The 13,912-nt window shown below is 42.2% G+C and overlaps 1 protein-coding gene across 4 annotated transcripts in view; it reads left to right on the plus strand.

Annotated features, from left to right (window-relative positions):
- FBXO11 (F-box protein 11) overlaps positions 1–13,912 on the plus strand; it is a 209,404-nt gene that overhangs the window by 108,800 nt on the left and 86,692 nt on the right. For all 4 annotated transcript variants that reach the window (XM_077813921.1, XM_077813920.1, XM_077813918.1 and 1 more), the window contains exons 5-7: positions 7,294–7,423; positions 9,503–9,586; positions 9,683–9,815. In XM_077813921.1, coding sequence (XP_077670047.1) covers positions 7,294–7,423; positions 9,503–9,586; positions 9,683–9,815 — 347 coding nt within the window. The remainder of the gene's footprint in view (positions 1–7,293; positions 7,424–9,502; positions 9,587–9,682; positions 9,816–13,912) is intronic.

Raw genomic sequence — 13,912 nt, forward strand, 5'->3', positions numbered from 1 at the left:
TTCCTTTCTTTTTGTTTTTAATAAAATTTATCTTTTTTTAAGAACAGGATTGGATTTTGTGTCCTAAGAGGTTTGTGCACACGTTGGTTAATTAGCTGGTGGCAACAGTAGATTTCCTTTGTTTTCTTTCTCCACTCTTCCCCGGAGGCGGGGTGAAGGGGCTTGAGGGTACCCCACAGGAAGGAATTCCCAAGTGCACCTTCCTGGGTTCTGAAGGGGTATTTTGCACTTGGGTGGTAGCAGCATCTACCCATCCAAGATCAGAGAGAAGTGGTAACTTTGGGAGTTTAATGCAAGCCTGGAGTGGCCAGTATTTGTTTTTAAAATCCTTGTGAGCCCCCACCTTCTGCACTCAAAGTGCCAGAGTGGGGAATCAGCCTTGACAGATGCAATTTTAATTCTTCAAATGATGTCCCTGTGGGTGCTCCACTTTAGGTGCTTGTGCGTCTCTGGGCTTGTAATCTGAGACTTGTGGTACCAGTGCCCGGTTGGGTTGCACGTGCACTGTCCCCATCTCACGCCACTTCAGGCGGTTATCTGGCACTGTGTGACCAACACCACCCTCCCCCAGTTCCTTCTTTGCTGCCTTTGGCTTGAGTCAGAGCATTTAGTAGCACCTCTGTCATAAATATAAAGGGAAGGATAACAACCTTTACGTATGCAGTAACATAAAATCCCTCCTGGCCAGAGGTACAGAATCACTTTACCTGTAAGGGGTTAAGAAGCTCAAATAACCTGGTTGGCACCTGACCAAAAGGACCAATAGGAAAAGAAGATACTTTCAAATTTGGGGGGGCAGGTGGGGAAAGAGGTTTTGTTTGTGCTCTCTTTGTTGTTCCCTCTCTGGATGGAGAGAGAGAGACTAAGCAGGTAAAACATCTCCTGAAAACATACCTGAAATGATACATCTAAAATTACAGAAATTGTAAGTAAAGGCAAGGAAATGCATTAGATTATCTTCTATTTTAGCTTGTGAATTTTCCCTATGCTAAGAGGGAGTTTTATTCCTGTTTTTTGTAGCTTTGAAGTTGAGCCTAGAGGGGAATCCTCTATTTAAATCTTTTTATTACCCTGTAAAGTTACCTTCCATCCTGATTTTGCAGGTGTGATTCTTTTACTTTTTTCTTGAAATAAAGTTCTTCCTTTAAGAACTTGTTTGATTTTCAGTGTCCTAGGGACAAAGGGTCTCGTCGGTACTCACATTATTCTCAAGCCTCCCCTAGAAAAGGAGTGAAAGGGCTTGGGGGAATATTTTGGGGAACAAGGGACTCCAAGCGGCCCTTTTCCTGAATTTTTGTCTAAATCACTTCGTGGTGGCAGCAATACCATCCAAGGACAAGGAAAGGATTTGTGCCTTGCAGAAGTTTTTAACCTAAGCTGGTAAAAATAAGCTTAGGGGGTCTTTCATGTGGGTCCCCACATCTGTACCCCAGAGTTCAGAGTGGGGAGGGAACCCTGACAGCCTCAGAGCTTAGTCTTCCTAGCATAGCCCTTCTCCTTTACTCCTAGTTTTATAGATAATTAACTTTCTTTCCCCGTTTAGTTCTCTCCCTGTTTTTCTTCCAAAAAAGAACGTGTTTCTCTTCCTTTATTTAGAAGTTCAGGTTTCCGTTAACAGTTAGTGTAGGACCCCTGATAAGGAGGGGGAACATTCCCTTCAGGGGCATGCCCAGTTCACTGGGTTTCAAAAGCTGCCTAACCTGCAGGCTCTCAATACCTGTGTCAGATGGGCACTCGCAGAGCGTTCGCGTCTTAGGCAAGCACCCCAAAAGTGCTTGCGCTGCCAGAAGTTAAAATGCCTGGATCAGGAAGGCCAGAGACTTGCTGCTCAAACTGCTCCTGATGGAGAAGTCTCTCTGTCCAGCATCTGATCCAGAAGTTCGGACCCCCTCCTGGACAGGACACCAACAGGAGGCTCTTCTTCCTCTGTGGCTCACACTACAGACCTAAAAAGGTGGCTAAAAAGTGTGCTCTGTCCTCACTGGCTTGGGAACCAACCAAGAAATGGCAGTCCCCAAACAGAGACACCGTCGGTACCGACTGCACCGGCAGTCTCTGCAGTCAAGGTTCCTGTACCCTCCAGTACCATGGTACCACAAGAGCTAAAGATTCCAAGAGAGCTAGCTTTGACATAGGCAATGAGGGGAAACTGAAAATCCATGCCCTGGCACCGTCGGAGCGAACTAGATACCCAGCACCGAGCACATCAAAACAACTAATGACTATGCCGTCACCTACCATCGGCACAACACAATTGACGCAGTCACCCATACCAGCAGTGACCTTGCGGACATCAGCAGTGACCCTTTCGGTACTACAGAAGTTACTGCAAAAGGACCTCCTGGTCTCCTCGACACCAGACTCCCCCATTCTTTGCACCAGCGTCACTCTAACATAGTCAGTACCTACTCACCTTATCGCTCCGCTCCTCCATTCTCGAGGAACCCTTGGATGGCATATCCCCCACACCATCGCAAGCCTCCCAACCCATCCAGGGAGAGCACATGACAGTATCCCATACTGTCGGTAACAGGACCATCTGAAACTCCGGAGGAGATACCTAGAGAACTGGAGACTTCTGACTTAGAGATGGAACCAGCAACCCACCTGTCCTCATCTTCCCTTGATTACACCATCATCACTGTCCATCCGTCCCGTCCTGTCCCGTTTCCTCCTCCTCCCTCCCCCCCAACCACCCAATGTGGGCAGCCAGTGATTTTAAACATTTTCAGGACTTCTACAGGAGGGTCGCAGAGTCCATGGACATCATACTGGAGGAAGTCCAGGAGTGACAACAAAAGTTCCTCGACATCTTACATACATCGACATCTCCCAAAATAGCTTTGCCCATGAATAATGCAATCATGGAACCCATTATGTTCATTTGGCAGACTCCAGCAATGATCCCTCCCTCCTGCAAGAGGTCTGACAGAAAATATTATATCCCAGCAAAGGGAACAGAATTTCTCTTTTCACCCCACGCCCAATTCTGTGGTGGTGGACACTGGTAACAAGAGGGACAGACAATCTTACCCCCAAAACAGCCCGTACAACAAAGATTGGAAGAGGTTCTACCTCTTTGGCTGAAAGGCCTACTCCTCCGCGACACACCACCTTCGGATCAGCAATTACAAAGCAACGCTGGCAAAATAAGACCACACAAACTATGGGAAGTTCTCCAAATTTATTGAATTCCTCCTGGAGGAGAAAAAAGAACAGTTCAGAGCGCTCATCTCCGAGGGACAACTGATCTCCAGGATGGCATTACATGCTGCTCTGGACTCAGCAGATATTGCTGCGCAATCTACAGATACTGCAATAGTTATGAGATGAGCTTCTTGGTTGCCTCTTTTGTTTCCTGAGCGAGGTGCGATCGATTGTGGACGATCTGTCATTTGACAGGCCTAAACTCTTTGCGGCTGAGACAGATGAGTATCTGCACAGGCTCAAGGACTCAAGGGCAACACTGAAGTCCTTGGTCATCTATACTCCTAGGACAAAGAGATGACAAGGAAAGTATTACAACCCACAGAAATTCTGGCTCATGCCATATTCACAAACACACAGGCAATACGAGCCACAAGGCCGAAAACAGGGGCCCACAAAGAGACAACAGCCTCCACCTCAATCTACCACATCTCACCAACCTTCCTCCAGACAGCAAGTTTGAGACGTTGCTTGAAAGTCCATTCGGAGATCGTCTGACTCCATACTACCCAGTTTGGCAATCCATCACTACAGACAGATGGGTACTGGAGATAATCGAGGTTGGATACTCCATCCCATTTACTTCCACTCTCCCTTCCTCTCCCTCTTCAGGGACTCCTCTCACAAAGACCTACTGCGACAAGAGGTAACCCATCTCCATCCATCTAGGAGCAGTAGAACCAGTACCAACAAAACACAGAGGGAAGGGTTTCTATTCAAATTACTTACTCTCTCAAAAAAAACAGGAGGGTGGAGACCCATTCTCGATCTCTGATGGCTCAACAAATTTGTGAGAAACCAGCACTTCAAGATGGTCACAGTGGCCACCATAATTCCATCTCTAGAAAGGGGGGGCCTCAACCTCCAGGACGTCTACTTCCATATAACAATTCACCCATCACATCAGAGGTTTCTTCAATTCACTCTAGGACCAGATCACTTCCAATACAAGGTCCTACCCTTCAGACTGTCCACTGCTTCCCAAGTCTTCTCAAAGGTACTCGCAGTAATTGCAGCGTACCTATGCAGGAAAGGAATCATATTTCCTTATCAGGATGATTACCTACTGAAAGCGCCAAATTGAGCAGCGGCAATAAAGGCCACCCAACAAATGGTAGCTCTCTTTACACAATTAGGTTTCCAGATAAACACTCAAAAATCAACCCTCACACCAGTAAGAGAACTGGAATTCACTGGAGCCTATCTCAGCTCACCTGAGGCAACGGCCTCTCTACCAAGGCAATGGTTCCTAACTCTAACAAATCTAATTTCCACAATACTAAACAATCCTTAGACAAAAGCCAGGACTTGTCTACAATTATTAGGCCACATGGCTGCAACAGCTTTCATTGTCCAGGATGCAAGAGTCCATATGCGGACCTTGCAGGCATGGCTCTGCACACAATACTCCCCAAGAAGGCATAGCATAAACAAACACCTCACAATGCCAAGCACAGTAAAAGACTCTCTCCTCTGGTGGACATAACCTGACAATGTATGCCTTGGGTCGCTCTTTGTGCAAAATTCCCCTACAATGACAAATGTGATGGATGCATCATTCCTAGGCTGGGGAGCACATTGACTTCTCATTTTACCCGGGACAGCTGGTCCGCAACCGAAGCCCCCCATAAATCTCCTAGAATTACAAGCTGTTCACAACATGTGCACCCAATTTTTACCCATGATCAAGCAGAAAACTATACAAATTCTTACAGACAATGTAGCATGCATGTTTTACATGAACAGACAAGGCCCCCGCGGATGCTCACATTCCCTGTGTGTGGAAGCCATGCGGCTCTGGAATTGGTGCATCACTTACAATAGCCACGTCACAGCATCATATCTCCCCAGACATCAAAACACCGCAGCAGATGCATTCAGCAGGCATTTCTCTCAAGACCACGAGTGGGAACTGGGTATCTGGATACTGCACAACATATTCAAACAATGAAGATTCCCCACAGTAGACCTCTTTGCTACCACGCACAATGCCAGATGTCCACAGTTTTGCTCCAGGGCCAGACTGGACCTCCAGTCCTTGGGAGATGCCTTTCTTATCGAATGAGATGCTCCTCTCCTATACGCATTTCCTCCCACCCCCCTTCTAGCACGGGTACTCCACAAGATCAAACAGGACTAGTCCACAGTGATACTAATTGCTCCCACATAGCCCTGTCAAAATAGTTCCCTTACCTGCTCCAAATGTTAGTGTGGAAACTTGGCACTGTTCCTCGCCTGCCTCGTCTCTTTTCCCAGGACAAAGGCCAAACCATTCACCCGAATCTGAAAAGACTATGGCTCAAAGCTTGGTTGCTCCCTGGTTCCAAGGATCCGAAATGACCTGCTCCAAAGACGTGCAGAACCTTTTACTGAATAGTCACAGAGCAACTATCTGTCACACACATCTACACAAATTCATGGTGTCAAAAGAGGCAGATCATATCGATCTCTTCTCACTTACCTGTGATTCTGGACTATTACTTCAACTCAAGGAATCAGGACTTTCAATGAGTTCAATCAAGGTACACCTCTTCACTATCACAGCATTCCGCCACAAGTGCTTTCTCAAGGACCTCAACAACATCTACCCTACCATTGGACCTCAATTTAGTTCTCTGGGAAATTACCAGACACCCCTTCGAGCCATTCGCTATATGTTCTCTCCTTCACCTTTCAACGAAGGTGGCCTTCCTTGTCGCCATTACTTCCACAAGGCGGATAGTAATACTTGGGGCCCTCATGGCTGATCCATCCTACACAATATTCTCCAAAGATAGGATGCGGCCCAAGGGTAATTTTAAGTTCTTACCTAAGGTCATCTCATCATTTCACCTCAACCAACCCATTCACCTGCGAACATTCTACCCAAAACCACATAGGGACAGGCGGGAAGCCATACTCCATACCCTCGATTTACGCAGGGCCCTGGCGTTTTACATAGACATAACGAGGTCATGAAACTGTTTGTCTCAATCACTGTACGATTAAAAGGAGACGCCGTATCTAAACAGTGGCTCTCCAACTGGATTTCCAACTGCATCAAACTGTGTTACTGTCAATGTAACCTGCAACCCCAAAACAGTGTTTCCATTACTGACATCTGTAGAGCTGTAACCTGGGCATCAGCGCATACATACACCTTATGCAGTAACATAGGTTCTTCTAGATGTGTGTCCCTGTGGGTGCTCCACTACCCTCCATCCTCCCTGCTATTTTGGAGATGCACACTAAATGCTCTGCAGTGGAGGAGGAACAGAGGGCGGGTTGGTCGCACAGCGCCAGATAACTGCTTGAAGCGGCACAAGACGGGGATGACACATGTGCGACCAAACCGGGCACTGCTACCACAAATCTCCGATTACAAGCACAGGGGCGCACAAGCACCTAAAGTGGAGCACTCACAGGGACACACATCTCAAAGAACCTATGTTACTGCACAAGGTGAGTAACTTTCCCTTTGCACTGCCAAATGCAGCGCGTCATTTACTCATGCAGGATATTTGGTAGCTGTTTTTGGGGTGTGGTGATGATCAGTAAGAAGAATAGCAAAATTTGAAGAAAGGACAGAGCAGCATAACCTTTCTGTCCTTATGTTAGCACACACTTCAGCTCTGATTCAGCAGAGCATGTAACCACATCCTTAAATCTCTCTATTTAGAAAAGCACGTAATGTGCTTAATATTAAGCATGTACTTAAGTCCTTTGCTGACTTGAGCCTTTAAATGTGCACCAAATGAATGTTACAAAATGCAGCAGTGTCTTTTCTCTTTAGTCTTCAACAACTAGAATTGTTTTAACTTAAAGCCACTTTTACTCATTAATTTTATGAGCACCATTAAAATATTTTTGGTTTTAAAACTTTGGGTTGAGATCTTTGAAAATACTCAATATTGGCCAAACTCTGAAATCTATGGTGTTTTACCATTGACTTCAGTGGGAGTAGAGTAAACAATGAATGCTTTTGAAAATTCCTCCCTTAAGATTTTAAATAGGTTTGTTGTAATTGTGATACACCTGATTTACAACTTTGTACCATTTAAATACATTCTCAATTTTCTGTTCTGATTGACTGACACTTTTGTTTAGGAAACGACTGTATATGGAAGTATTTGAATATACACGTCCAATGATGCATCCAGAATCTGGTAAATTCTATCAGATTAATCCAGAAGAATATGAACACCCAAATCCCTGGAAAGAAAGCTTTCAGCAGCTGGTATGAATGTTGTTTTTTCACATCCCCAGAAAGATTCCATATTGTAATTTAAAGACAATTTGCATAGGTGAAGTACAAGATTTCAGTAACTAAGCCAATACGTGTAGGATTCCCTCAACAGCCAGACTGGGAGAGACTAGTTGCATGTTGATTTTCTTAAAATCTGAAAGGGAAAAAAAGTTGTGGGATTTTGGGGTGGGGTGGGTCCCTTTTTTGTATTGCTCCTCTTAGCTTGATTATGCTGGGCAGTAAACACATGGACAAAGTTACTGAAACGTTGAGGGAATTTTACATTTGCAAGTCACCTTTTAAAACACCATATTCCTGTCAAGCTTTGATGGTGATGTAGAAGGTTTTCAGCTTTATGGTGCAATATTATAATAAACCATGATTTAAAAAATCATTGTACCTGTCTGAAAAAGGTGCCTGTATCCAAGTGACTTATCTTGGACCACTCTTTGCAGAAATTTGACTTCATGTGCTGGAGCTTCTGGTGAGCTTGCCAGCTCAATGTTTCTGGATGTGAATTGAGGTTCTTCTTAGCGTGTTCATCATTGACTCTACAGAGCTTTGTCATAGCCCTTGGCTATGTAGTCTTGTTGTCATAATGGAACTGACTCATTAATATTTGGTGCACTTTCCTTAGTAAGCTCAGAATACATTGACTGTAACACTTGGTCTTGAACGAGAGAGGACATTACAGCTTATGTGGCAGGAGTTTAGCAGCAAATAATCTTTTAAGGCAAATGATGGGAATTCTAATCCAAAATATAATAATGGGTGGGCACCACGCTTTCCAAAATGTGTGTAAAGGAGTAATAAAGTAGGATATTGAGTTAGTTTATTAATATTTATAATAGTATTCATGTTCTAAGCTTGTTGAATAAGGGCACTTGGTTTGGCTATAAGTATGGGGCTAATGGTTAGCCCAGAAAAATCAGGTGCAAAGCTGCAAGGAAGTTGAAAGATTTGTTAAAATAAAATCTCCACCCCACTTTGGTAATGTGGCAGGTGGCCACAGAATGAAAATGGGGGGTGGGAAAAGCTACCATGGTCTAGCCAAATTTTGATAAGATGAGAATTTTGCTCCCTTTTTCTGACTTCCACCTTATGCGATCAGCGCTTTTTAAAAGAAAGGATCATGTATGTTTTTTATACCTTTATTTTTATGCAATCCTTGGATGTATAAGCCTAGGAATACCACGTATAAGTGGGGAGGTGATATTGCCATTGTATACAGGACTGATCAGATCATTACTGAAATTTAAAAAGGATGTTGAAAAATCGGAAAGGGCTTGAAAAAGAGTTATGAGAATAATCTGAGGTCTGTGAAAGTGTGCCGTACATTGAGGGATTAAAGAAGCTCAGTGTATTTCATTTATCCTAGGGAAGTTTAGTAAGAAGTTACTTGATCGCAATGCGCAAGTACCTGCATGGGGAAAATATTTCTGATATCAGAAGGCTCTTTAATCTAGCAAACAAAGTCATAACATCCAGTGGCTGGAAACTGAACCTCGACAAATTCAGGCCTAAAATAAGGCACACATTTTTCACAGAGAGGGAGATTAACTATTGAAACAACTTACCTATGGATTCTCCATCACTTGAAGTCTTTAAATCAAGATTTAATGTTTTGTAAAAGATATACTCCAGCTCAATCAGAAGTTATGAGTTTGATTCAGGAATGACTTAAATTTCTATGGTCTGTGGTATGCAGGAGGTCAGATAAGATGGCCATGATGGTCCTTTCTCATCTTAAAAATTCTGGATCTTTTACTGCTTGCTTATTTTGTTGATATCAATATTAACATTACAACTTCTTCCTTGGTCCTAATTAACACTTTAAAATGTAGCTAAGGGATGCAAATTTTTGTATCCATACTTGGTGGAAATTGCAACTCATGGAATCCAGATGTATAGTGAACATATTTTCAAAATATAAATTATGTTACGGAACCTATCAAACTATTACAACTATACCCTTTTGCTGATTTACTTTCTAAAATGTTTATATATACATACATATATAACAAGCTTGTTTAGTTATAGGTTTATCTTGAGATATTCTCTCTATTTCAGTACAAAGGAGCACATGTAAAGCCAGGCTTTGCTGAACACTTCTACAGTAACCCTGCAAGATATAAAGGAAGAGAAAATATGTTGGTATGTTCCTGAATCACTTCATATGAATATTTGTATACCTTTCTCATCGTTATTTTTTGCTAAACTCATGTTTGTATTTTGTTTGTTTGTTTTTAGTACTATGACACCATTGAGGATGCCCTCGGTGGGGTTCAGGAAGCTCATTTTGATGGACTTATCTTTGTTCACTCTGGTATATATACTGATGAATGGATATATATCGAATCTCCAATCACTATGATTGGTGCAGGTATTTAATTTGAAATCTTTATCTCAATGTATAACCTTTCTTGGCTCTTAACAGGTATATTACAAATATATCTTAGACTATCAAGTAGCATGTATAAAGACTTTTCTGTGTCAGTCCAGATGTAGGTATCTTCTGTGGCAAGAGAGTGTGTCACTAATAGAGACAACTGGGGTATGTCCTGTCCTCTGTCAACCGGACAAGAAGCAACAGATCAGAATGAAGCAATTTACACTCTTGGAACACTGCCTTTTTCTACTTTCTACAAGTAGACTGTGCAGTTTTCTTCTTGCCTCACTTCAAAAAGCAGCCAATGGTTCTGACAGAGGTGCTCTCTGTTAGTTATTGCTGTAGCTGATTTTGTTTATAATGGAGAAAAAACAAAAGAAACTTTAAAAAAAAAATCACTTCGGAAATATGGCCTGCTCTTCACTGCAACTGAGCTGCTCAGTCCTCTTTCATGGGACCTGTTTATGTGAAGAGCTTCACCGTGTCTGTAGAGCAGACTCCATCAGCTTTTTTGTGATCAGCTGTTGATCATAATGGAAGAAGCTCAAACAATTTATGCAACACATTAGAGGGAAAGGAGTCCAGGAGAGCTGGCTGTATTTTAAAGAAGCCTTATTGAGGGCGCAGAAACAAACCATCCCAGTGTGCAGAAAGAAAAGCAAATATGGAAGGAGACCAGCTTCGCTTAACAGTGAAATCTTTGGTGAGCTTAAACGCAAAAAGGAAGCTTACAAGAAGTGGAAACTTGGACAGATGACTAGGGAGTATAAAAATATTGCTTGAGTATGCAGGGATGTCATCAGGAAGGCCAAAGCACAATTGGAGTTGCAGCTAGCAAGGGATGTGTATGGTAACAAAAAGGGTTTCTGCAGGTATGTTAGTAACAAGAAGGAGGTCAGGGTAAGTGTGTGGCCCTTACTGAATGGGGAAGGCAACCTAGTGACAGATGATGTGGAAAAAGCTGAAGTCATAGAATCATAGAAGATTAGGGTTGGAAGAGACCTCAGGAGGTCATCTAGTCCACCCCCTGCCGGGCCTTAAAAACTTCTAAGAATGGAAATTCCACCACTTCTCTAGGTAACCCATTCCAGTGCTTCACCACCCTCCTAGTGAAATAGTTTTTCCTAATATCCAACCTAGACCTCCCCCACTGCAATTTGAGACCATTGCTCCTTGTTCTGTCATATGCCATCACTGAGAACAGCCCAGCTCCATCCTCTTTGGAACTACAGGAAAAACTATTTCACTAGGAATGGGTTACCTAGGGAAGTGGTGGAATCTCCATCCTTAGAGGTTTTTAAGGCCCGGCTTGACAAAGCGCTGGCTGGGATTATTTAGTTGGGGTTGGTCCTGCTTTGAGCAGGGGGGTGGGACTATCTATCTGATCTGTTTCCCTCCTTTAAGGTAGTTTCAGCATTTCACTTTTACCAGGAAATTTCTCTCCTGAATTTCCCTCTTGCTAAGGCTTGGTAAAAATCTTCTGGTATTCCTTTGATGTACTTGGTTAAAACCAAAGGGTTGAGGAAGTCCCATTCCCTTTTTAGTCTTTTCCAATATCCCATAATTAAAAGGTTAAGCTACAATCACCTCCTTGGTAGAAAGAGGAGAGAAGCATCTGTAGATGAACTAAATACTGACCCTGCATCTGGCACATGCTTCCTGAGTCTGTCTGAATTGGCCAATGTTGTATCTGAGCATCTAGTGCTTAGTGCAGTCATTCTTGAGCTGCCTTTTTTCTCTGAGGAGCAAGTGTTCTGGTATTGGTTTTCTAGCTTCTTCATCTCCTGCCCACAATTCTATTCCTTTTCTGTCTTCAGCTCAGCTGTAAGGTTTCTGGATCCCCTCCCCAGGATAAGGGTACTTGCTAGTTTGACCTACATACCTGTAACATTGGCACTTGTGACATATGAAGTACGAATTGTGTATTCATAAATATTTTTCCATGACATGAGTACGGACCCTCGACCTAAGGTCATTTGGTTAGGGTAAACGGATAGCATTAGGGAAATGAGACAGGCTATGTTAATGTATTCACAGCTCTGGAGAAGTCAAAATGGAAATCATGTTTGCAGAGTGGGATGTGAAAATTGCTTCATTCTGATTGGGACTTTTCTTCCTGATAGATAGAGAACAGGAGCATAACATGTTATCAGGCAACAGAAAAAGATCAAATCTGGTTTAAGGGCAAAATCTTGTCCTTGCCCATGGAAGGTCCCGGGTACTGTATAACTGAGGGGAGCTCTCTGGCTTCCTTCACCTCTGTGTATACAGCAAGGTTTGCAGTTGGCATGGATTGATCTGCTGCTGTGTGAATTCACCAACTCTATTCAGGGGAGCACAGCAGCAGGAACTACTGCAGCTGGAATACCACTACTGTGATCGTGGTTCAAGGATAGTGGTCCTTGCTTCTCCATGAACAGTGGGAGGATTTCTTCTCCTATAGCTGTACAAGCACAGCTGTATGGTCATGATTCAGGGGAAGAGATTAAGAAGTAGCTTCCTCCTGTTTACTTAGCAATTCCATTGTATTGTAGAGCTACAAAGAATACTAAAGTGCTTAATTTCTTTCTTTCTTCAGTTGTTTGTAATATTCCGTCAAGCTAATTGTTTTGATGCAAATCTGAGTGGTCATTCTTAGGGTTAGTGTAAACATATTTTTGTACTGCTGTAAGTATATTGGATTGATATAGTTAGTGGTACAACCGTCCTGAGTGGATGTAGTTTTACTGCTATAAAGGTGCTTATCAGTATAGTTTATTCGCATAAAGGTTTCTAAACTGATATAGTTATAGCAATATAAACACTGTAGACAGGCCCTTATTTCTGAATAAGAGTGTTCCATACAGACTTGTACCAAAATAACTAAAAGTGTGAATTATAACTGGTTTAGTTATTTCAGTTTCAGTTTGTGGTGACATTAAATTGGCTCTCTTGTTTACTACTGTTCTTAAGCACCAACATCACTGAGGTCAACTCAGCTATAAAAATATTTTTTTAAACCTGTGCTCCCTCTGCTGGCTCTTCAGCAGTAGCATGCAAAACACTTTTGTCAGACTCAGTATAAAGAATGGTGAAGAAGCTTGCTATTCATATTTCAAGCATCTTGTAGATTAGCAATTTTAAAACATTCTTAACACTTATTTTGAAAAGCTTAACATTTATTTATTCTGAACTGTAGTTCAGTTTTAAACTGTAATAAACTTTTAGTACATTAAGTATAAAAATAGACTTTCCTACAGCACTCTGTATGTATGTTGAGAAATTAGGAGATACCACTTTTTTGGTTTTGTGAAAATTGTAAAGAACATGCATGTATTAGCAAGGATCTACTATGTGATGGTGTACTAAATTTGTGTATTTAGTCTTAATAAAAAGATTTAGAATCCAGACCATATACAGCACCAGGTTGTAACTGTTTTACTATAGTACAAGTTTGAGCCCAAATATGTTACAGTTGTCTCTCTAATTTTTTATTAAAACTTAAATGGTATTTTGTAATCAGTTTTATTTTCGTATGCACTATATTGAATTATCTATTTCTGGTTTATTTTAATGGGGAACAATTTCCTAATAGTTAGAATAGGGAATTGGAAGTCAGAACACCAGGGCCAAGTCTGCACTAGAAAAGGTTTGCTGGTATATATTTAATACTAGTATTAGGTGTGGCGTTTACACCAGTAAAAAGTGCTTCCCTGAACAACATAAGCTATACTAGCAAAGGCACTTTTATGCCAGTATAACTGCATCTAAATTAAGGCCACATCTATGCAACAGAATTCTGCTGGTGTAGCTAGGTCAGGGATCCTCTTTGCACCCATGGCTGACACAGCTGTACTGGCAGAAGGTGGTAAACAACTATACTGGCAAAACTGCACTGTTACTAGAATATCTTGTTTTGCTCATGGGGAGTGGTTTCACTGTGCCAGTGGAAAGCACAGCTTTACTGGTATTGCTGTGTGCACATTAGGAGCACTTTTAGTATATCAATATTCCTATATGGTAAAGCGCTCCTAATGTAAATATGCCTGAGAATCTGCATTTGTTTTTTCACTTGTAGAACTTGAAATGTTTGTTTTCAGTTTTCATAGGAA

This window comes from Eretmochelys imbricata, chromosome 3 (genome assembly GCF_965152235.1).
Source record: "Eretmochelys imbricata isolate rEreImb1 chromosome 3, rEreImb1.hap1, whole genome shotgun sequence".
Classification (NCBI taxonomy): domain Eukaryota; kingdom Metazoa; phylum Chordata; order Testudines; family Cheloniidae; genus Eretmochelys; species Eretmochelys imbricata.